This window comes from Plutella xylostella, chromosome 18 (assembly GCF_932276165.1).
Source record: "Plutella xylostella chromosome 18, ilPluXylo3.1, whole genome shotgun sequence".
NCBI lineage: Eukaryota > Metazoa > Arthropoda > Insecta > Lepidoptera > Plutellidae > Plutella > Plutella xylostella.
The window spans coordinates 4,305,128-4,329,153 of record NC_063998.1 but is presented as its reverse complement, the minus strand read 5'-3'; the positions used below and the strand labels follow the sequence as shown (position 1 = coordinate 4,329,153).

Here is a 24,026-nt window from a genome sequence, read left to right as displayed (position 1 = left end):
AATATGTGATCATTAGACGTTAATTATCTTAATTTGATTAAAGTAGAGTACTTATCATTAATCGTACGTACCTAGTTATAACTATTAACGTAACAAAAAAAAATAAACAGAATTTTTGCTTAGATTTTAGGACCAGTCCTGTGGGATTTCAATTTTCCATTCCAATCTAAATAAAATTATAATCTAAATAATCTAAGCAGAAATAAATTGTTATTTCTGTAGCTTCTTAAAGGCTTGAGTTTACCTAAATTTTTTCAACATCAATAAACAAATTCACTATCACAATTATTGAAGACGCTTAATATTCTTATAAATAAAATCAATCACGTTGAGTCAATATAATATTTGCCAGGATAAGTTTAGTGCATATTAGAAGCTCTACATATTCACATAATTTTCCAATTGGTTTATAACATTTCCCTATATAATTTTGTAATTTCATCATCATTTCACTTCGCTCCCAAACGAATTGGGCCGGCTGCCTCGTTGCGTAAAGTCCAACTTCCTAGAGTTGGCTTTGGGTGATTCCTCCAACACAGCCACCACGGCGTGTTGCACTTTGTCAGCGAATTTGTCAGCAAACTTGTCAGTCTTCGCACTGTAGAGGTACCACGCCCACACGGAGAGCAGAAACACTTCCACCAGCATCAGACTGTTGTGGATCACTGGAATTAAAAGGTTTGATTGGTTGTTGAAGCGCAAAAAGGTGAGTCGGAAACGGTTTATCCTCAGTCGATTAACCTAGAAGTTTAGACTTAGAACGTACGAATAACAAACGTTTCGAAGGTAAGTACTTTACGTTTATACGTGAGCACTCTAACTAATAAATTTCTTTCTACCAAAATGATTAAAACATCCACTGAAATACATTTAATTTAATCCTCATGACTCAAGAGCATTGCCCGCGCCAAGAATAGATTCTCTGAAACCATAAAAGGTTCAAAACATTCTCAAATCAACTGTAGCAGATTAGGTTCATTTGGTATCTGTTTGCTATTCATCATCATCATAATCATCATCATCACAGCCAATCGTCACCCCATCGGACATAGGTCTAGGCGCCTGGGCATAGTTGGTCGTAAGTAGAAGCAATTTTGATTCGCAAATAGACATAAATCACTTCATCATCGTCAGCCTTCTATCCCATTATTGGGCATAGGCCTCCTTTAGTCAACAACTTCTCAGCCCTAAGCCGCTCTTTTCCACTGCCTCCTCCAAACCTTAGGTACTTATATCACGTGACCAACCACCAACAACTCACAATTAATGAACACCGACGGATGCAGCGCCATCAGACACGGCATCTTGACCAGCGCTGGCACGACCTTGACGGCTCCCCCCTGGAGCTTCACCACCAGCAGCACGATCTGAACCGCCAGGAACTTCCCCCGGGGCCGCGCGCCCGCCGCCTCCGCCGCTCGCACCGTCATGATCATGCCCCATACTCCCAGCAGGATGGAGGAGGCTATGAACGGCTGGATCATGATGAAGGAGTTGGCGTAGAGATTCTGGAAATGAAAGTTTAGGTAAGTAACTTTGGTACGGGTAAAAAATGGTGGTTGCTGATGCGGTTGCATTTTGGTGAATTGGTAGCCCTATGAATGAAGACTAGAATAATGACACGGTAAAAAATTACAAAGAATTAACATAGGCCCAAATATACTTTTTGGTGTTGGCACTTGTTTATGTTGTATAAATGTTTTTGATTGCATTATTATCACATGTGGCTAGTCATTTTAAGCTTAGATGGCAACCACACATTAAAATCAAGCATAAATATAAGCAAGCCTTGACCTACTAACAGTCTATGCTTTCACGCGAACAGTCACTGTCCACTGCCTACTACATAATCATAACAACACAACCAGAAATCAACATGCGAATTACATTCACCGCATTAACTGTAATATTTGTATAGGAGATAGATAGGTCTGTTAGTTCTGTATCTTTCTTTCTATCATGTTCGAAGGATGTCTCTGACTGTACCACCTGGCCCCTGATCTCAGACTGACAATGCTACCTGAGAGGGATCAGGTTTCGTTGTACTAGACTATACACTGTACTAGACTCCACGGTAGTACACTGTATTACTTATTATAGTATTTATAGTTACACTGTACTAGTCAAAGGAGTATGGAGCAGGGGGCAGGTCAGTTAGACTAGTAGGTACTAATTGAAAAGTTAATGTCACCTTTGATAACTATGTTACACAACTCATATAAAAAGGGGTAGGCTACTGCATGTATAATTAAGGGTCCCAATTGAATCAATAGAAAAGAAGCGCGTGTGTATGCTCTATCAATTAAAAAAAAACATGCAATATGGCGTGTCAAGTGTCGCTATGGTCACGGTAATAACTACCTATCTTTATAAATGTAGGTTTACCGCAAGCAAATATTACCTACTAGATTAGTACTACGTACTAGGGCATGCAATACCGCAATACCGGTATTCGTAAAACCGGTATCAGGGACAAAATTCACGCTTTTTTCAATACCGGTAATGAAAGTTAATACCGGTATTGAAGTAATACCGGAATCGGACTTTTTTAGGCTATAATAAAGCGATTAAGATATAGTATTCCTATGTACTGTGAAAGCGCACTTGTTTCCAACCGTTTGGTGCAGTTTTAGGCCGTTTGATATCTACTGTTGTCCATGCGTAAACGGACACTGGATGTAAAAATAATAATTTATTGTAAAATTTAAACTCTAATACTCAATTCTCGTAAAAATCTATTACAAAAAACTGAATTTCATTGCTTTTCTTGTTTTATTTTTACCTATACGACCCTTAATCACAATATATGCCATTTATTACAAGGAAATCTAATACCGGTATTAATACCGGGATCCCGGTATTGAGTTGCAATACCGGAACTCAATACCGGTATTGAAAATAGTTCCGGTATTGCATGCCCTACTACGTACAATCCAGTAGCTATTAGGTAAGTAGTTGTAAAATTTAAGTTAATTGAAGTGTGATTGAGTCATAAACTCATAATATACTAAATAACGATCACCGACCTAACATCGCATGCAATACCGACACACTTCTATGTAGATTTCGCATTTTGTAAGTATACTTACTTACTTATTGTATTGAAAAATAAGGTGAGAGTGGGTCTTGGGAAAGAATATAAGTACTTAGAGGTAAATAACGTACGTTTTTTAACAATAAGGTAATTTTCAGACGTCTACACTATATTATAAATATTAGTATTAAGCTTTGTAAAACTAACCTTATCTTCAGCCCATAGAACTAGGATGACCACGTATAGGATGGCTTGTATTATCGGCATTTGCAACACCAGATACCGTAGAGTTGAGATTCTGCTCCTGAAAAATATACATGAAACATTAAACTGACTAGTAGGTAAGTAGGTATACATTTTGTAATTGTAATGGACTAAGTAATATAGAAATTCCTCGGTATGCTATTCTATTTCTATGCCAACATCAACTAAAACAAGAAATTAAATAAATAAATTGCAAATACAAATCAATCAATAGTGAGAATTAGTGGATATGTAAGTACCTATATAGTTTACAACTCGGAAGAGTAAACATGAGAATACATTATCGTGCTATAAGTAATAGTTAGACGTACTTAATTAAGTCACCGGCATAGATCTCAGAAAGTTAATTAACACCTTAGGTAAGTACTTACTTGCGGGTTATACAAATATATGATTTATAACAATGAAGAAACATTACTACTTCTCTATTTTTAAATTAATGACATCACTGTTCACAGATGGTTTAATCATCATTGCTATGGAACCCATTTCGTGGTGATTGGATGCAATTACTTAGCTCTAAAAAGTATAGGTATACCTATAGTCAGAATGATGAGCTACTCAAGTAAATTCGCTTTTGGAGGTGTGGAAAATTTGCCTAATACATCATGTTTATGATGGTGGTGGATCAGATTTCATGGACAAAACAAGCATAATTATTATAGAGGGGGTACCTAAGAGCCTCCCCAGGTGACGTAAATATCTCATGTTCCATAATATTATTACTCCTTACGTCCTTATATAGGCAGTCAGTTACCACGGTGATTAAATATTTTAATTATTAAAGTACACGAAGATAAAGAGAAAATTACAGTATGATCCAGTAATAAATTGTAAAATGGCACCTGATTCTAAAATTGGGTATTTTTTGGCATGCTATCAATCTATCAATCAAAGATCATAGGGTAAGGAAATGATAAATACTAGTCCGATAAATAAATATACCAATTTAGAACGTACAAAAAGTATATAGGCTCCCTGAACTGTAGGTATCTACTTCCTAAGTAGATTTATAAATTAAAATTTCCTCTGTAAGAGTTAACTTGAGATCTAGACTAATGCCGATGACATTAAAATCTTCTACATATAGGATAGGATACCTAAATGCGTTCCAATGCAGTAATGTAAGTACTTAAATTCCTTTATGCACCATTTGCACAGTTATATCCGCGAGCAGTCAAACTTACGTAAGTAGGCAAATACCAACTGAAGCTACGTACTATTGCACCTTTAATTACAAAACCCCCTACTATGTAATTACTGTACAGAGGGGTAACTCTAACTTACGAATAACTAACTGGTAAAGAATATATCGGTGTCTTCTTCTCCTTGGCGTCCTATGACCCGCCCCCCCCCCCCCCCTATATATCGGTGTACGTACATAAAAATATACATAGGTACTTAGTTACTTACCTAATACTTACAGACGACCTCCCCCTTTTTTCGAAGTCGGTTAAAAACGAATCGCTGCTGCGCTAACCACGACTCTATCTATCTGGATAAATGGATGCAATAATGCTGCTGATTGCTAATGTGCCGGTGGTCGTCCACGACTCTATCTATCTGGATGAATGGATGCAATAATGCTGCTGATTGCTAATGTGCCGGTGGTCGTCCACGACTCTATCTATCTGGATGAATGGATGCAATAATGCTGCTGATTGCTAATGTGCCGGTGGTCGTCCACGACTCTATCTATCTGGATGAATGGATGCAATAATGCTGCTGATTGCTAATGTGCCGGTGGTCGTCCACGACTCTATCTATCTGGATGAATGGATGCAATAATGCTGCTGATTGCTAATGTGCCGGTGGTCGTCCACGACTCTATCTATCTGGATGAATGGATGCAATAATGCTGCTGATTGCTCATATGCCAGTGGTCGTGAGGTAACCACTCTCCAAAACTAATTTGCATTTCGTTTGAGCGATGAGTGCCCTTCGCATACCTGGAACCAGCGGAGAAGGCACTGTCTATCTCTCTCACTCACACCTACAACCAGCGGCGAAGGCACTGTCTGTCTCTCTCACTCACGTGTGCAGCAGCGGCCGCGGCAGCACGCAGCAGGGCCAGCAGCGCACCTGCAACCAGCAGGGAAGGCACTGTCTGTCTCTCTCACTCACACCTGCAACCAGCGGGGAAGGCACTGTCTGTCTCTCTCACTCACACTGTCTGTCTCTCTCCCTCACTTGCGCAGCGGCGAGGAAGGCACTGTCTATCTCACTCACTTGCGCAGCAGCGAGGAAGGCACTGTCTATCTCACTCACTTGTGCAGCAGCGGCCGCGGCAGCACGCAGCAGGGCCAGCAGCAGCACGGCAGCACGCGCGTCTCCAGCCGAGCGCCCTCAGCGCACCTGCAACCAGCGGGGAAGATTTTGGTTAGAGTAGGGACTTGTAGGTGGTTTGGATATTATAATTTTTTCTAGTCACTAAGAAGAAGATAATGCCTTGCTATTTATGTCCCTGACTAAACTCAAATGGATCATTCATTTCATTACATTACTCATTTGTAGATAGCTCAGAGGCACAGCATTTTAATGGCAGGGGCAGGCAGGCAGTATTGGCCTGTCCGCAATTCTGTAATATCTGAAAGTGCATTAAAAAACTAATCTAACTAATCTTACGATATCTTAAATTGTTAATGTTATTGGCAGTTGTAATGTAAACACTGCCAAAAGTGTATGACACTTGATAAATAATATAAGTACCTTTGTAGGTAGATAATCGTAGCCAAATAAAGATAAGATTAGATCCAAAAATAAAAGCTACAGAATCGATATTTTTGACTGCAGGCGGAAAATGCTGATTGCACTGTCTGTCACAATGTGATGTTGCCGGTGAGAATTTTCAACAGGCATTATAATAAATGGATGAGCCATATGAATCAAATAGTACAATGTGTTCCGAGTGTGGAAAATGGGTTAAGTATTACAGTTATTGTACTACTGTACTGCGTATCGTGTAAACACTTTCCGTACTCGTATCACAATCTTACTACTTTATTTGGTATGGAAAAGTCAGCGAACCACAATTTCGCTCCAGTCCACCATTACCTACCTCACTAGCTGCTCCGCGCCGCCGCACTCAGCCACCAGCAGTTGGAACAGGTGGTACATCGCCACCATCACCGCCTCCTGCGCCACTGCCTCGCCCACCAGCCTGGCCCGAGGCACGATGAGAGAGACTAGCGCTGACAGGGCCACCACCTGCAAGGATGGTGATGAATGAGACAAGGTTCTATTGTGGATGCCTCTGCGCCGCTGCCTCGCCCACCAGCCTCGCGCGAGGCACGACTAGTGACACCAGCGCTGACAGGGCTACCACCTGCAAGGATGGGGGTGATGAATGAGACAAGGTTCTATTATGGGTGCCTCCGAGCGACTGTCTCGCCCAACAGCCTCGCGCGAGGCACGACTAGCGAGACTAGTGCTGCCAGGGCTCTACCACCTGCAAGGATGGTAGGGATTAATGAGACAAGGTTCTATTGTGGGTGCCTCTGAGGCACTGCCTCGCCCACCAGCCTCGCGCGAGGCACGACTAGCGAGACTAGTGCTGCCAGGGCTCTACCACCTGCAAGGATGGTGGTGAGGTGAATGAGACTAGGTTCTATTGTGGGTGTCTAGAGGATGATGGAAGGAGAGAAGAGAGAGAAGTATCAACTGTACCACGACAAGGGGAGGTAAAGTTCGATGGCGGGTATACTGACTGCTCTCAATAAGTTGGGTAACGGTAACTGATATAAACCCTGTAGCCCGTATAGTGGGTAGTAGTAGTACTACTACTTATGTGTACAGGGACTGCTATTTAAACTTTAAGAATTCCCAATATATTCAATGTTAAATTTCATGTCTTTATTCAGGTGCACTCAGTTGACCGTTGACCGTGACATATTGTGACCTTAATCTTTGAGAAAGTTACTGTAAAGTCGTGGAACTACGCCGGTCATCGAGTTAAGTAAAAATTTATGGTATCAGATATAATTATCTCCGAGAAAACAAATAGTACATAGGTACCCACAAGTAAATCGTTCTTTATAATATATATATAATTAACTCACCAGTCCATTTTTAACTCTTTCTCTTGGGTAAGGTTAGTAAAACGATTGTACAATCTAAATGCCGCTACTGAGGGGTAATTATCCACGATTATACTTATGAAACATTTGTTGCCAGTTTTGTACTATCAATACCTAAAGTCTTATCTACTTATAGAGTTCCTAAATAGGTATTTTGCATCTTAGGGTACCTAAGAGAATGCATTAAATTTTGAGTCGTTTATGTAAGAAACTAGTAATTTGGACCTTAAACTTCATGATTAAGTACCTATTACAACAATCGTGAGAACATACTTTGTTTCATAATTAAATGTATAAAACAGTAAGTGGTTGCATAATTTCACATCCTTAATTTACATTCTAACAGCATTGTTGACAATCCAACTAAAACGGCATTGAACTACATAGAAATATCTACGGTTACATAAGAAAGCATCGTGAACCTTGTCTGAGACCCATGTTAGGTTTTACTGCAGGTTGACTGACAGAAAATGCTTTTATTATAAGTAGTGTTCATTTCTATGTATTTTTATGCGCTTATAATTATAGTACTTAGTAGAAAATATTCTAATAGTTTAATAAAATCAGTTGTAGGTTTCCCGTTAGAGATTCCCCGTAAGTATTTTTGTTGGCAGTCTACTGAGTAAGTTTAGTTTTATGCACTCACAATGTGGTCACGTTTCGACAAAATAAGCCTGGCTAATCGGTAACAAAATGTTTTGGGGCTCTAGAACAAGATGACTCATGCAATAGGTAGAAAAACATTGTAAGTAGGTACGTAAATATTTGAATGAAATTTCTCTTAATTTCCATAATAATAAGAAAAAACAGGTGACTAATATTGGCACATGATGATGATTCACTCATGTCTTACAGTAGGTAATCAATGGAAGACATAGCTAAGTTGGTAATTTATTTAGATTTTATAGCACAAAGATTTTGGAATGCATGAAACATTCACCCGAGTCCGCGTTGTTCTATGGCTTGAAAAGATAAAAATAATGGGGCAATCAACATCAGCCGCAGCCTCCGACAAGCTGCAGCTTGCGAAACTACCACATTGTGATGCGCATGCGCAACAAATGTTACTGTTACTGTACCTACAACGTAATAAATGACATAATAAATTTATAATACTTATAAATCCTATACGTGCACGTAAGGAGCCTCGCCAAGTAACGTATCAACTGTATCCTACTTTATGCCCTAGATATCCGCAGTCAGCGATGGTGCTAATCCTTTTACAACGCACGCGCTCGATGTCTTGTGTGTAAGAAGAAAAATACATCAATTGATTTGATTTGGTACTATAATACTTCCTATAATAAAATTGGGGTTCAATTCTCAGCAGTGGGGACGAATTACGTAAACGTTGCATTTACCTTTGACAGCCAGCGTGGTTAAGACAGCGAGGTAAACGGATTTAATTTTCGCACTGTGAACGTAAATAAATAAATAAGTTCAAGGTGAACAAACTTATTTAAACGACATTTAAGTCCATAATTACAAAGTTACAGAGCTACTTAATAAAATGTAAGAATTTCTGAATACTTATTATTACTTGCATTATTTATGTAACTCAACCGATTACCTTACACACTTATTATAATAACGTTGCGAGTGTTACGACCGGTTATTGGAGTAACTAGGAAACAGTTATCCGATATAGCTATGTATTGCCCCTCTTGGTTAAACTTCTACCTACCTATAATACTTAGTTACAGCAATACAACGGTAATTGCCCTAAAAACCTTACAGTTTTTTTTTTTTTCAGTGTCCCACTGCTGGGCAAAGGCCTCCTCATGTTCTATTCTATTCTATTCTATTCTCTGTGGGGGTGTAAGAACCTGCACCTGGCTCTCTCGAGTGGAACCTTTGTGCATATCCCCAAGGTCTAAACTGCCTTCCTAAGCTTGGACCATTTCCCACCACGCTGGTCCACTGCGGGTTCGTGGGTTCACATATCTAGATGTGCTAAATCTAGATATGCAGGTTTCCTCACGATGTTTTCCTTCACCGTAAGAGCGATGGTATACATTGTACTTAAGTTAAAAGAACTCATTGGTACATGTCAGCGCCGGGATTCGAACCCGCATCTCTTGCATAAGAAGCGGGCGCTTACCCGACTGAGCTACCACCGCTCTCGCCTCCCCATGTTTATTCCACACGTCTCTGTTGTCAACCACCTGACGCCAATCCCGCAAAAATCTGTCCAGGTCATCCCGCCATCTCCTTCTAGGTCTACCAGGGCGCCTGCGTCCGTCGCAGTTTCTTAGTTCATTATAAAAGTATCACTTGTCACCTCGGTTTAATAAGAGTCCACTTTTCGGCATCGGCATCGTACGCAACAGACGCATACCTATATAGCATTCAGACTTCAGTATTCTCTGTATAGAAATTCACACAAGTGCGTCCACTTCATCGGCATAGCCGACGCCGTTTCTCCATAAATTTATGTAATGACAATGCGTTTCTTGCGATACGTACGATGCCGTAGACGAGAGATGAGACGTAGGTCGACGCTTACCTTTACAGTCGAGTCGTGAGCACATAAGAACAACTCAAAACACTCACAGGATACACAGCGAGTATGTATGACTGCGGCATGCGCGAAGGTGCTCCGTCGTCGTACGCAACAGACGCATCGCATACAGTATTCTTTGTATAGAAACTCACACAAGTGCGTCCGCTTCATCGGCATTGCTGACGCCGTTTCTTATACAGTCATGTCAATCGGTTTCTTGCATAGACTTAGTATAAGGTGAAGTGCGGTAACTATCCGGTAATTGCAACTAACAATGAAGTAATTGCAAGTTACTTCATTGTAAAACGACAGACTAAAATCAATTTTACATCATAAAAGTTCTACCCAAAAATGTGGATGGCGCTGATAGCTCAAGAATTGTGGGAGTTATAAAGCTTTTTGTCATCGGCCATTTTGAGTCTGCTGGAGTCGGATGGACATGGTGTGCATTTTTATTTTATAAAATAGTTTTTAGTGGTAGATGGACCTTTACCTTTTCAGTCGAGTCTTGACGTGAGCATAAGCACATTTAAGCTAAAGAGAAGTCAAAACACTCACAGGATACACAGCGAGTATGACGGCGGCATGCGCGAAGGTGCTCCGTCGTCTGTAGGCCGCCCGCAGAGACAGGCCGTACACCAGCAGCGTGCACAGCGACGCCGCGCCCGCCAGCGCCCATAGGACTGGCCCGTACATGTGTAGTGCTGCGAAGTGGATGGACTATAATATAGGGTTCATCAACATAATCATCGTCACCACATAGCAGTTCAGACGTAGGCCTTCACGGGCAGTGAAAAAGTTCTACTCACAAAATATCGACACCAAACAACCCATTTTGTCACAAATATTTAATTTAAAATGGGAACTATATTTCTTGCCAGCAAAGTTTATTTTTGTCATCAACTTGTATCAGCAAATTAATAGATCAACCGCAACAATATATTTTTGTCCTCAAATAAATAAAAAGTGTCCTCTGGTATGAATCAGCAAATAATATCAATACAAAAATCTAAAATAATAGATGGATTGCCAAAAAATTTGAGTTCATTACATAAATAAAAACTTTGTATGCAGAATATTATTTTTGCTCCTCAAATAATAACTGCGCCCGCAGAATAGTAGATTTGCCAGCAAATATATTGACTCTAGGTCGCATGTTGCGATTTCTTTTTAATTCATATTTTATCAGCATTGCAGTAGTTACATTATGATTGGTCCAGTTATTAAAACATTATAATTCGTTAGCAATTTAATACATGAGTTTACAAATTAGCGGAGACGGTGCTATGGAGAGAGCTATGCTTGGAGTTTCTCTGATGGATCGTATCAGAAATGAGATTATCCGTCAGAGGACCAAGGTTACCGACATACTTAGCTGTCAAAATTTGCAAGCTGAAGAGGCAGTGGGCTGGTCATATCTGCCGAAGAACCGATAACCGTTGGGGTAGACGAGTTCTCGAGTCGAGACCACGAACAGGCAAACGGAGCGTGGGACGCCCTCCTGCCCGCTGGACTGACGATCTTAGGCGGATAGCCGATAGTGGTTGGATGAGGAAGGCAGAGGACCGAATGTTGTGGCACTCCTTGGGAGCGGATCTATCTCCACCAGTGAATGATTATTGGCTGATGATGATGATGATGAAAAGAGGAAGTTTAAGTTTTAATTACAATAAGATTGCTTTTGATTAGAAGAAGATTAAGGTTTAAGTTATAATTAGAAGAAGGTTGTTTATGTTGTTTTTAATTAAGAATATTGATGATTTAAACTTAATTTTTTGTTTCATTTAAATATTAAACATAACATCGAGTTATGTGGACATACCTATTAAAATATATACATAAATGTTAACTTGCCACTTGATCATAAATCCCGGCAATTTTAAGTGATTAAATTGTTGAATTGATTTAAAATTGTTTGGGGGCAAAAATTTGCTGGCAAATCTACTATTTTGCCTTCAAACCTATTATTTAGCAAATTCAAAACGGATTTAATTGGCGATCGTTTAAATGACACCCATTTAAAATTTGTACTTAAGTACTAAAATATCAACGTTTTTAGTTGGTAAGCTAGCTAAGTTTTTTGGTTATTAAGCTACCCATTTTGTGGTTTTCTGTTTTCTCAATGGAACTATTTTCATTGCCCGTGAGTGTATATAGCTTTCCGCATCCAGACCTTTCTAGACGTCACTCCTCTAGCCGGAGGGCGTCCTAATTAAGTTTGCCTAGTCGCGTAGGGTTAGTGGAATGGAACTTCAGGGGTTTGCAAAGAGAGCCGAGTGTGAGTGACATAAGGGCTCTTTCTAAACAAAAGAGGATGGGCAAAAATATATGGGAGCTGGGACCACCCTCCAATAGCAATAAGACTAACATCGTTGGATAGGTCTTGTCAATAGGAATAACTTTTGCTCTAACAGCATTGTTGTCACAGTTGTCCGTTCAGAGATATTTGACTTATAAGTTCCGATACTCGTCAGTTCATCTTACTGCTATTGGAGGCTGGACCACCCTCCAATAGCAGTAAGACTAATGTCGTTGGATAGGTCTTGTCAATAGGAATAACTTTTGCTTTGACAGCTTTGTTGTCACAGTTGTCCTTTCAGAGATATTTGACTTATAAGTTCCGATACTCGTCAGTTCATCTTACTGCTATTGGAGGCTGGACCACCCTCCAACCAATAGCAGTAAGACTAATGTCGTTGGATAGGTCTTGTCAATAGGAATAACTTTTGCTTTGACAGCTTTGTTGTCACAGTTGTCCGTTCAGAGATATTTGACTTATAAGTTCCGATACTCGTCAGTTCATCTTACTGCTATTGGAGGCTGGACCACCCTCCAATAGCAGTAAGACTAATGTCGTTGGATAGGTCTTGTCAATAGGAATAACTTTTGCTCTGACAGCTTTGTTGTCACAGTTGTCCGTTCAGAGATATTTGACTTATAAGTTCCGATACTCGTCAGTTCATCTTACTGCTATTGGAGGCTGGACCACCCTCCAATAGCAGTAAGACTAATGTCGTTTGGATAGGTCTTGTCAATAGAAATAACTTTTGCTCTGACAGCTTTGTTGTCACAGTTGTCCGTTCAGAGATATTTGACTTATAAGTTCCGATACTCCTCAGTTCATCTTACTGCTATTGGAGGCTGGACCACCCTCCAATAGCAGTAAGACTAATGTCATTGGATAGGTCTTGTCAATAGGAATAACTTTTGCTTTGACAGCTTTGTTGTCACAGTTGTCCGTTCAGAGATATTTGACTTATAAGTTCCGATACTCATCAGTTCATCTATCAAATAAATATTCAATAAATAAATCAGCTATTGGAGGGTGGTCCAGCCTCCAATAGCAGTAAGATGAACTGACGAGTATCGGAACTTATAAGTCAAATATCTCTGAACGGACAACTGTGACAACAAAGCTGTCAAAGCAACGGTTATTCCTATTGACAAGACCTATCCAACGACATTAGTCTTACTGCTATTGGAGGGTGGTCCAGCCTCCAATAGCAGTAAGATGAAATGACGAGTATCGGAACTTATAAGTCAAATATCTCTTAACGGACAACTGTGACGACAAAGCTGTCAAAGCAACGGTTATTCCTATTGACAAGACCTATCCAACGACATTAGTCTTACTGCTATTGGAGGGTGGTCCAGCCTCCAATAGCAGTAAGATGAAATGACGAGTATCGGAACTTATAAGTCAAATATCTCTGAACGGACAACTGTGACAACAAAGCTGTCAGAGCAAAAGTTATTCCTATTGACAAGACCTATCCAACGACATTAGTCTTACTGCTATTGGAGGGTGGTCCAGCCTCCAATAGCAGTAAGATGAACTGACGAGTATCGGAACTTATAAGTCAAATATCTCTGAATGGACAACTGTGACAACAAAGCTGTCATAGCAAAAGTTATTCCTATTGACAAGACCTATCTAATGACATTAGTCTTACTGCTATTGGAGGGTGGTCCAGCCTCCAATAGCAGTAAGATGTACTGACGAGTATCGGAACTTATAAGTCAAATATCTCTGAACGGACAACTGTGACAACAAAGCTGTCATAGCAAAAGTTATTCCTATTGACAAGACCTATCCAACGATGTTAGTCTTAATGCTATTGGAGGGTGGTCCCAATCTGCCCATTGTCATTTTGATCTACGTCTTCGAAAAATACTAACGCGTTTTTTAAATTAAAACTTTTGAAATTGTTAAGTACTTATAAAACTTTCATGAGCCTTAATAATTATGTTGATACAGTTGAATCTCTACATAGGTACCCAATACGTCGAAAGTCGATATAAAAATACCACACCTGACCTTTATGAATATCAAGTCCACCTCCATGAAATATTTTTTGAAGTCGAAAATAACTCTATGTTGTTGGCGTCTCAGAGGTATGATTTCAGATAAGTACACAGTTTCTTCCAACTGTAGCTTAACTTTTTCGGTCTGTGACCCATTTAAATGTATGTGTGCTGTTCCTGTTTAGGTACTTAGTCATCACAATGTTACACATGGACACATAGAAGAGGATTCTTATATCAATATGAGCATTTTTGTGATGCCTACACCGGCCGGACTAAAACTATAAATGCTGGCCATCGGCCAATAGTCTCAATTTCTTTAATAAAAGATGCGGAAACTTCTAACAAAGTCTAGGTTGTAGCTTCCGTGCAAGTGCCAAATTACTTTGTTATTAGATATTCATTCACCTATATTACTAAAACATCTGTTTAACTTGTGTCTAGTTTTTGGAAATTGCTTCACATACCTACCTATTTACAATTTTGGTATTTAGATATTTAGTTATTATGATGATTATGATAAGTAAGTATACGTTTACTAATATATGTAAACTAAAGGCCTCTTAGAAACTGAGGGTGAATGTAATGAATCCTCTTGTTTGTCAGCTCTACCCCTACACATTAGATCCGCCTACACAAGGACACTATTTTCGGCCTAGATCGATGCCGCCGGCGCCCAAAGGTCTGAAGCTAAAGTGGTTTAGTCTACGGTTTCAGCGATACAATATAGGTCCTTAATTAGGTAACTTCGTCTTATTTGGAAACCCCAACTAAATAACAAGGTGTTATAATATTGACGTATGTCTGTGGGCTCGTATCTCCGAAACGTATAGGAAACAATTTGAAAACTGATGTGTGTAAGATGAGTTGTCTTCAGCCTTTTTAGAGACATGGCAGCGCTCAGTCAAGAAGGAAATGGGCCAGGCGGGGATGGGTTGGGCGGATATCTCTGAGTTGGCCCAATATGCAAAGCTAAAGATCGCATCCAGTGGCGTGCTTTGCGAGAGGTCTACGTCCAGCAGTGGACTGCTATAGGCTGATGATGATGATAATGATGATGGTCCAATATTGTAAAGACTAAATTACAAAGTGGCGGTGCTTCTCGTCTGCTCTTTCCTCCCGAGCGGAGATTGGGAATAGAAGATCATCTAATGTGGACGAGTCATTCAAAAGTTATGGAAACTTTTGTCATATTATTGAGTTATTTGATGCGGTTTATTTATTTATCTAAATACTTACGTGTAGGTAAGTAATAGTACTTAATTAAATTTATTTTTCCAAAAATAGAGGAGATGGATGGCATTTTATTATGAGCTCGGTATGCCTGGGATTGTTTTAATTATTTATTGCATTTCATGCAGAAATAATTGATGAGTCGAGCTTGCTTTCATTGCCAAGTCTATCAAAGAGCACACAGTATCATCACACAACAGCTACAATATCTTTGATGTCAATTAATTAAAGGTTGAAGCAAACCCGTGGTGTTCATAACTCAGGAATGTTAATAAATAGACAAGGTCTTTAAGGCGTATCAGACCTATTAGATCTCGTCATGGTGTTGTACTATTTTATAATTACAATTGAACAATGATCAAAGGATTCAAAGGTTTATTAATTAAAGAAGTACCTCTACATAATGGTCCCTAGCTATAACATTAGGAATACTTATACCCTCACGGGCAATGAAAAAGTTCTATTAAGAAAATCACCAATTTGTACTTAGGTACAACGAGTGCTTTATTATTTTAGTACATACTTACGAAAAGGAAACAGTCAATTTATACCTAGAAGTTCGAAGAAGTAGTTTCAGTCCTTGATAATGAAGTTTATAGCTGTAGGAATTATAGAACATTCTATACTGAAGTAGAAAATTGGGTTGTCCTTGTCGGTTGTGGTTGTGGGTAACATCACACTTATGCAGTTCCCACGGTAGACCCACCAGCCCACCATACAACAGCGGAATCAGACATAGGCAACTAGTTATACCTTGTTAGTTAATTAAACTTTAAAAAAATACCGTCTTTAACGTACCCGTCATGTAGGACTTAAAATCCGGCATAAAGTCCATAGAGTGGCAGACCAAGGAAGTGTTGACTGCGTTGTTCACCTCTGGAACCGCCTGGTCAGCTGTTATGTGCCGAGCCGCCAGCACTCTTCCGCCCCCCGAAGTTGCTTCACTTAACAAATCCATCTTACAACCTCTTTTTGTAGCCAAAAAAACATAAACACACTGGCTGTTCACACTGAATCAGTTCCTGGTCATTATGAAAAAGTTTGTTTTGTTTTTGTTTTAAACCGAACGCGCTTCCAAGTTCAAAAAGCCGCGCGTTTAAAATGGGCGGCAAAGTCGGTTGTGTACGCCGCGTTGCGTTGGAGACTGGCGATCGACGCGGAGGTTCATGTTGCATTCACTTTCTTTCGACATTTTCGAGGTGGCTGCGCAACCCGGCGCGGCGGCGGCGGCGGCGGCGCGTAGAGCGTTGCCCAACGGCAGGTACCCAAAAGGTACCTAATTCAGGTTTTATCGTATTGGTTCATACGAGTATCCAGCGATTTGTTGCCGTCAAACCGTCTTGACTTGACCGGAACGCGTTGATTGTTACTGCGTCCAAGTTTTCTTGTTAGTTATTTCGGAAAGTATCTAACTATAAAGTAATCTACCTATTTGATACTGAAATTGATAAGATAAGATACTTATTACCTACCTACCATAAAGCGGAAACTCACTAAGACGACCAACACCGCTATGCGATGGAGGGAAGTACCTACCCCACCTCTTATCCTGAAAGCGAAATTTACACAGGGAATGCATAAGTAGGTATAATTAATTTGTAGCAATACATATGAGTATCATAAATATCAAAAATGCCTAATGTACTTACAGAAAAATTCAATAGATTTGTGTTACCATTATACCCTACTTTGTTTGTATAAGTAAGTACTTACATTTTCTATTAGTATTTAGTAAAACACGGAACCGTCAATCAGGATTTCAGGATATTAATAATTATTAAGAAAGTACTTTACTTACTTATGTATATGTATGGCATAAATACCTTATGATTATGATACTTATGGCCCGAAAATAAATAGATATACCTACCTGCCATAAAAGTAAAAAAATATTAACTAACATACATAACAACGCCATCTACACTCACTATTATTCAATTACTAAAACAATTTATAACAGCTATTGAGAAATTATATTTTCTACTCGCCGCTTGATGGCACTAGTTGTTATTGTTTAGTTATTTAGCATACCCAAACGAACTATTTTTTTTATCGCTGTTTTAAATAAAATATTTTACGAAAAAATATCAATAATAAGGATACTGGAATTTTATATCATCGGAAAAAATACTGCAGGTACCTAGTTCCAAGAAATACACGTCATTATGAATCAATAACGATAAGTTAAAATTCAATCATTAATATTTATTTGAATCTTATTTAAGGGCAAGCTGTTCGAACTAATGTGGGATCAAAAAAATACCTACATTAAAAAAAGTCATCGCTGATAGGTAGGCTTTGTCACTTTTGTTAATAATACGAGCCGTGAATCGTACTAATGGATAAAATGTTTCTTTACTATTATTAATTGGACTGTAAAGCTTTATCATTAAAATGAAGGCCAGACAAAACATTAACATGAACATGTGCGAATGAAGCAAAATTTAAATTCGTAGGTACTTATCAATTTCAGTGATAAAATTATTATTGCTCGCTATATACGTACATTGTATTTCCTGTGTTTACTTCTATTCGAGTTACCTATATAATTACTTTTTTATATCAATCCTTAACCTGTCAATATCAATATTACTAGAAGATAAAAAGTACGGTCTAAAGATTTTTCTAAATTACCTATAAGTAATTAAGTAAGTACCTACTAATTTGTTTATTTTAAAAAACTACTACTTACCAAGGTACTTCTATCACAATTTTATTATAATCTATACTTACAATGGTAGGTATTTAGAAAAATAGTCAGATAAAAATTAAAGCACAAGTACCTACCTACTAACGCACTTACAGAAACTTCGAGAATTTTCTCTTTCCTCTACCTATGTTAGTAGGTATGTAGCTATATCATATAAGATTTAAATCCATACATTCTTATACGAGTATATCTACTTAAGTACTTAGATTTTTTAAAGATTTAATAGTGGTAGGTACTTACGTACTTATTTTATATTTTCTTTACCTACCGTTAAAGGGATCGTGTTTGTATTTCAGTACGTATTTGTCATATATTTATCATTCTCGAAGTCTAGATAATAATGAGTCTACCTACCTGCTTTTACTCCTATCACCATTTATTTGTAAATACTTATAAAATCTCACACACTAAAATATATAGGTATACCTATAAAGTACCTATATCAGAAGATGTTTTTATCAGGTCATGATAATATTAGTGGGCTGGGTTTAACTAAATATCTTACATGGACGAAATAATATGATAATGTATCTCGCGCACACTGAAATAACCTCACACACATATACATACATACTGTTGTGTATACGTCGTAGGTACGATGTCGTTGAGCACACACCGTATACCCCATTTACACTCTCGCACGAGTGGCGAGGCGAGCGACAAGGCGAGGGGCGAGGCGCGAGTGTGAACAGACGCTCGTGGCTCGCCTCCTCGCTCGCCTCGCCACTCGCGGCGCTCGCGTCCGGAGCGGTTTTTGGGGCACGAGTCAAAGGAGCTCGCGTCGAGCTCGCGTCGCACGCGAGCGGGTGTTTACACTCTCGCGTCCGCTTCATTCTGGCTTCTACATCGTGCCGCGCAGGTTGTGTTCGTCGTCGTATAATTATAACGTAGTGTTTTTTTTCCTCAGTTGTATAATGGATTGGTCGCAAGACGAAACATTTAATTTCATATAAGTAAATATTTCAATAAAATAATAATAATAATAAAAAAACACTAAAACGTAAGAAATAAAAGCAGTACTTACCTGCTTAGATATATTAGTACTGTCACATAGAATAGGTCTAAACCATGTCTAAACCTTAAATTATTTCTTACGTTTTAGTGGTTTTTTGAAGTCGTTTTTTTATCATTATTTTATTTTAATACTTATTTATACTTAGTTTATTTGCAATAATTGACAATCAAAATTAAGAAGCAAATGATACCTATAAGTCCTACTAGTCAGTAGTAAACACGAAGTAGTTGCTATATACCTACCGTTGAGGAGTTCCCTTGACTACCTTCCGTTTCCATCATCAGATCAGCTCAAGGTCACCATCATATTTTTTTAATGTTAAAAATATAGGTAAGTACCTATGTACTTTCTAAATTTCATTAACTACAATCGGTTAATAGGTACCCAAAATGGAAATTCATAGCCTGTTTTTAACCCTTTACCCACCCTTGGAGGTGGAATCAAAATTTGAAAAAAATGGGACCACATGGGATCTCAACCCAATACATAAAAAAAAGAATTTTCAAAATCGGTCCATAAACGGCGAAGTAATCGGTGATCATACATAAATTCTTTATTGTTGCGGCTAAAACTTCGACGTCCTCCATCGTTGCTAGCTCAAAGACAACTGAACTCTGCACGAGAGTGTAAACACCCACTCGCGTCACACGCGAGTGGGTGTTTACATTCGCGCCTCCGCACGAGTGACGAGGCGAGCGAGGAGGCGAGGGCCGAGGCGAGAGTGTAAATGGGGTAATAGAAACTCGGCAGACTTCGGAGCGATGCAAACACCACAGTCACAACATAACATTAGGCTGTCTATGTTGGGCTTGCGAATATTTCATATAACGGGTCAGCTTGCCATTGACCGAGACATCAAAAACCTCAGGGGCCTAACTGGGTGAGACTCATTTCGGTAGCTTTCATTCATCGTAGAATCCTAGTAGGTACAGGAAAAACATTTTGAAGTGGAAAGAAAAATAGCAACTTCCTACCTATATACACTTATATCAACATATTGTAATTAAAAGAGTAAAGAAAACGGGTGGTTCACTGGCTTATAAATTAATGAATCGTGTTTACAAACATACTACAGAGATAAGTAAATGAGGTTTCGATAAAACATTTATAAGTAAACAAGTAAGGTTTTAGTTTTTGTATTCCTTGTACGAATAAAAAATGCAGTTTAGATGGCGGGTCAACTAAAGGAAACAAAAAAAGAAAAAAAAACTCGTGTTTTCAACGGTTGTACTAGTTGCCAGTCAATGACTCTATACAAGTATACATCCTACCTGCGAGAGCCATTCTTGTCGGACTAACTTTTAAGATCCATTTTGTATAAAAAAATATACAAAATGGATCTTAAAAGAATGACTCTCTCATTATTGTACAGAGGTACCTAGGTATACGGAGAGGCAGGTAAACGTAATGGAGTAAAGTTACTATTTTCAGATGATATTTTAAATGATCTCGTTACATTACGACCGAATGGTATGTTAGTGACCCTTAATGCCGGCTGGGGCAGATTTTTGTTTAAAGACAGATATTTATACTCTGGTGGTATATTATTTACTGTTCTCTATTTACTCGACTGAAAGACTGTGATAGTAGTTTCGTGGCGAACTTGATTTTGTATTTTCATTTTTGATCCGACTTCAAATGGTCTAAAATCTAAATATCTGGCTCGGAGGGCCAAATGTGCGGAATGCACCTACTATGGTTGTCTAATCAGAACTTGGTGATCTCACAGAAGCCTTTTTATTCCTGATCCCTGAAGTTTCCGACAACCAGAATAGATGCATCCCACACAGAAAAATCAGCACTTAAATTTAATACTTACAGTAGGTACATTTTATGTTATTCAGATTCATCAAGTTAGATACATAATACTAACCTATTGGTACTGATTGATGTCAAACAAAAATAAATACTTATGAGCTTGATTTGGATAGGCTACAATCACAGCTACTTCAGTACAGGAAAAAACCACATCATGATGAGGGCAATGGCCGTTTTTAGTTCACGACTCACGTCGCGTTTGTTAAAATAACAGAAAAAATACAAACAACGTGTACAACATACCTGCTTTCCTACAACACACAGTAAATAGATGATACCTGTTGTGGTGCTGATAATGATATTATCAATGATAGATGAAATTGATTTTCCAATTCAAATGAAAGAGTGGACCATCATTCCCCACCGTAAGCTGTCAAAAAATGAAATGTGGGTGAACCTAATAATCGGTCTACATTTAGCTACTACCACAGTATTACAGTTATTGAACCTTTCTACCAAAAAAATCACTATGGTAGGTACTAACAGCATGCCAGTTAGGCCACTAACACATACCCATTATTGTCCACATACAAACGTGGGTGAGTTTAGTCTTGTGTTTATTTACGTCCATCGTATTGTTTGTATACAGCCCGGCAGCGGCACGGCTGCGCATAACTGTCTACGTCATTCCCCGCTCCCCTTATCCCCCGCAAAGACCTGTCTTGCTACGCTGAGGTCGAACTAACTCACTCGCTCGCTCATTCATTGGCTAACGTTGCTGTGCGCCGGTCCGATATTCAGTTTTGCTCACCGCATTGAGCTTGCATTCCATTTGTTGAGTCGTCCAGTATGTTGAAAGAGACCACGAGGTATCCAAACAACAACAAAACAGAGGGAGACGGCCGCAATCCAATCTCGGCCAGCCGATTACCTGCTGTGGAAGAACTCACCCTTGGCTTAAAGCAAAAACTACACCTGCAGGCGAGAGCTAGAGCAGCCCCGTACTACATTCGCAAACAAGAACCAGTTGATTTGGTAGATAGACTCCTAGAGGAAAGAGCCCTCGTCGCTGAAGCTGTTAGAAGATTACAAGCTTTACAGGATCATCGATCAGAAGACAAGAAAACGATGCATAAGTGCCCTATAGACTCTTAATTTTTTATAAACAAAACATTTTAGTCTGTGAAAGTGTGGAACGAGTTGTGAAATCGCTTGTGTGTACGAATCGTGTCGGGTTACAATGGTGCTATATGCGGAGAGCGTGCGAGAACGAGACGGCGAGCTATGACGTGTCACGCACGAGTCACGAGAGCGAACCAAAATGGCCGCCCGGATTCTACAATCATAATATTTATTCTTCGTTTTATGGTGACCTTAACTGATCAAAGTACTGAATGACGTAACTTTTAGTTTATACTATTCTATTATTCATTGTAACTTCATATTTATTTGTGAAGAATACATGTCACTAGAACATGTTCTAGCAGTTCTCAGCTAAAAATATTACTTATATTAAATAGAGTATTTGCAAGCTTTAATTATAGCTGAATTAACTACAATTATTTTCACTCAAAGTGAAGCATTAATCAAATTTACTTCTATACTTAATCAATATATTTATATAGTTTAGTTTAAAACAGTGTCCTACGCTTATAATTAAGTAACAAATATTTTAAAAAACTCATTTTATTGTTAAATTTCCTACCTATCAAAACCACATAATTAAATTATGTCATCAATTTCATCGTCAGTCACACAGTCACACCATAATATGAGAATAAGACTACCTGTGTACACTTTCTGCGTATAACAACTATGTAACATTTTGATTAGTGTATAAATTTGATCAAAAAAGAATATAGAATAATACCTTAACTACCTAGTATAAAAAATAATATTAAACCCAATTTCCCGCTACTATTTCAGCACTCTAAAATATTTAGTAGGTACATAATTTTATAATACTTATTCATAATATGATTAGGTTTTCTCGCATAGATTTAAAAAAGCATTCTACACAATGCTATATAGTAGAAAATGTACTAATATAAACAGTCATGCTGTTAGGCAATTTTAGGCAATATAAAGTATGAATTTAATATACTTACCTATGTATAATTTAGTACATACATCGATGTAATAGTAACGTACAATCGTACCGAATTGGGTATAAAAATCAGCATTGTATTTCGTATTACATGTGTGCATGTTTTAGTGCATTTTTTGTGATTCCTAGATAGTTTAATTTATCGTCGATCTTGTGATTTAGATAAGAATTACTTACTTAATAAAATGAAATGAATTTCAAAAATACTTCCATTGATTAATTATTTTAAATTAAGTTAAACCTATATAAATATTTTTTAAATAATTATCTAGGATGTTTCGCCCAATAGAATATCATATTACTTTTTTAATAAGTAATAATGTTTACATCGGTAAGAATATTTCGATGAGAGATGAAGATTCTTGATATTTCATTTAAGGGTAAGTCTCTTCTTCCCAGTTACACGAATGTAACATATGGGTTAAGGTTAATAGTCATATAATTATTTAATTATTAACATTCAAGGCATGTTTCCTAAGCATATTAATATGTATAATATGAGGTATAACTAAGTATGTACCTTTCATTTTCCACTATTTAACCACACAGGAAATGGGTCCAAGTAAATAACTTAGTGGTTCAACAAGTAACTAGATTTCGGGCTGTAGGTGTGTGGTGCATCCCTGTTTTTACCCGACTGCCGAAGGAGGAGGGTAATGTTTTTTAGTAGCGTATAATATGTAAATAATAAGGATATAATATAAAATAGCGCCATCTGGTGTCAACTAGGAAAAATACGCCCAACCAACACCATCTATTGCTGAATAGCGTTGCAATAATCATATCATCCGTCACTGTCACATACAGTATTTACTGTAGGTTTGGTCTGTGCTAAGACAGAGTACCTGGCCCTGTAGCACAGGGCGCTATTAAGACGTGGCAAGAGTTTTTCGTCGCGCTCGCTCTAGAGACTGCGCGATGTGAGTGAGTGCGATGCCAAACTCTTGTCACGTCTTAAATGCGCCCCGTACTAGCCCTTCTGAAGATTAGATGTCAATCTGTCACTGGCGGCTGGTCATCA

General features: G+C 38.5%; 1 protein-coding gene and 1 long non-coding RNA gene across 2 annotated transcripts; one reads left to right on the top strand and one right to left on the bottom strand.

Annotated features, from left to right (window-relative positions):
- Positions 1-326: 326 nt before the first annotated feature.
- Positions 327-16,709, bottom strand: LOC105390310 (organic solute transporter alpha-like protein). Its single transcript, XM_048627220.1, has 7 exons — positions 16,214-16,709; positions 10,436-10,581; positions 6,357-6,505; positions 5,567-5,653; positions 3,242-3,338; positions 1,262-1,508; positions 327-665 (listed from the first exon to the last, which is right to left on the bottom strand). The coding sequence occupies exons 1-7, from the start codon at positions 16,371-16,373 to the stop codon at positions 445-447; spliced, it is 1,107 nt and encodes a 368-aa protein (XP_048483177.1). The 5' UTR covers positions 16,374-16,709; the 3' UTR covers positions 327-444.
- A 3,172-nt stretch (positions 16,710-19,881) lies between these two features.
- Positions 19,882-23,211, top strand: LOC125489861. Its single transcript, XR_007267287.1, has 2 exons — positions 19,882-20,020; positions 21,548-23,211. It is a non-coding gene; the product is annotated as an uncharacterized LOC125489861 (long non-coding RNA).
- The last annotated feature ends 815 nt before the right edge of the window (positions 23,212-24,026 follow it).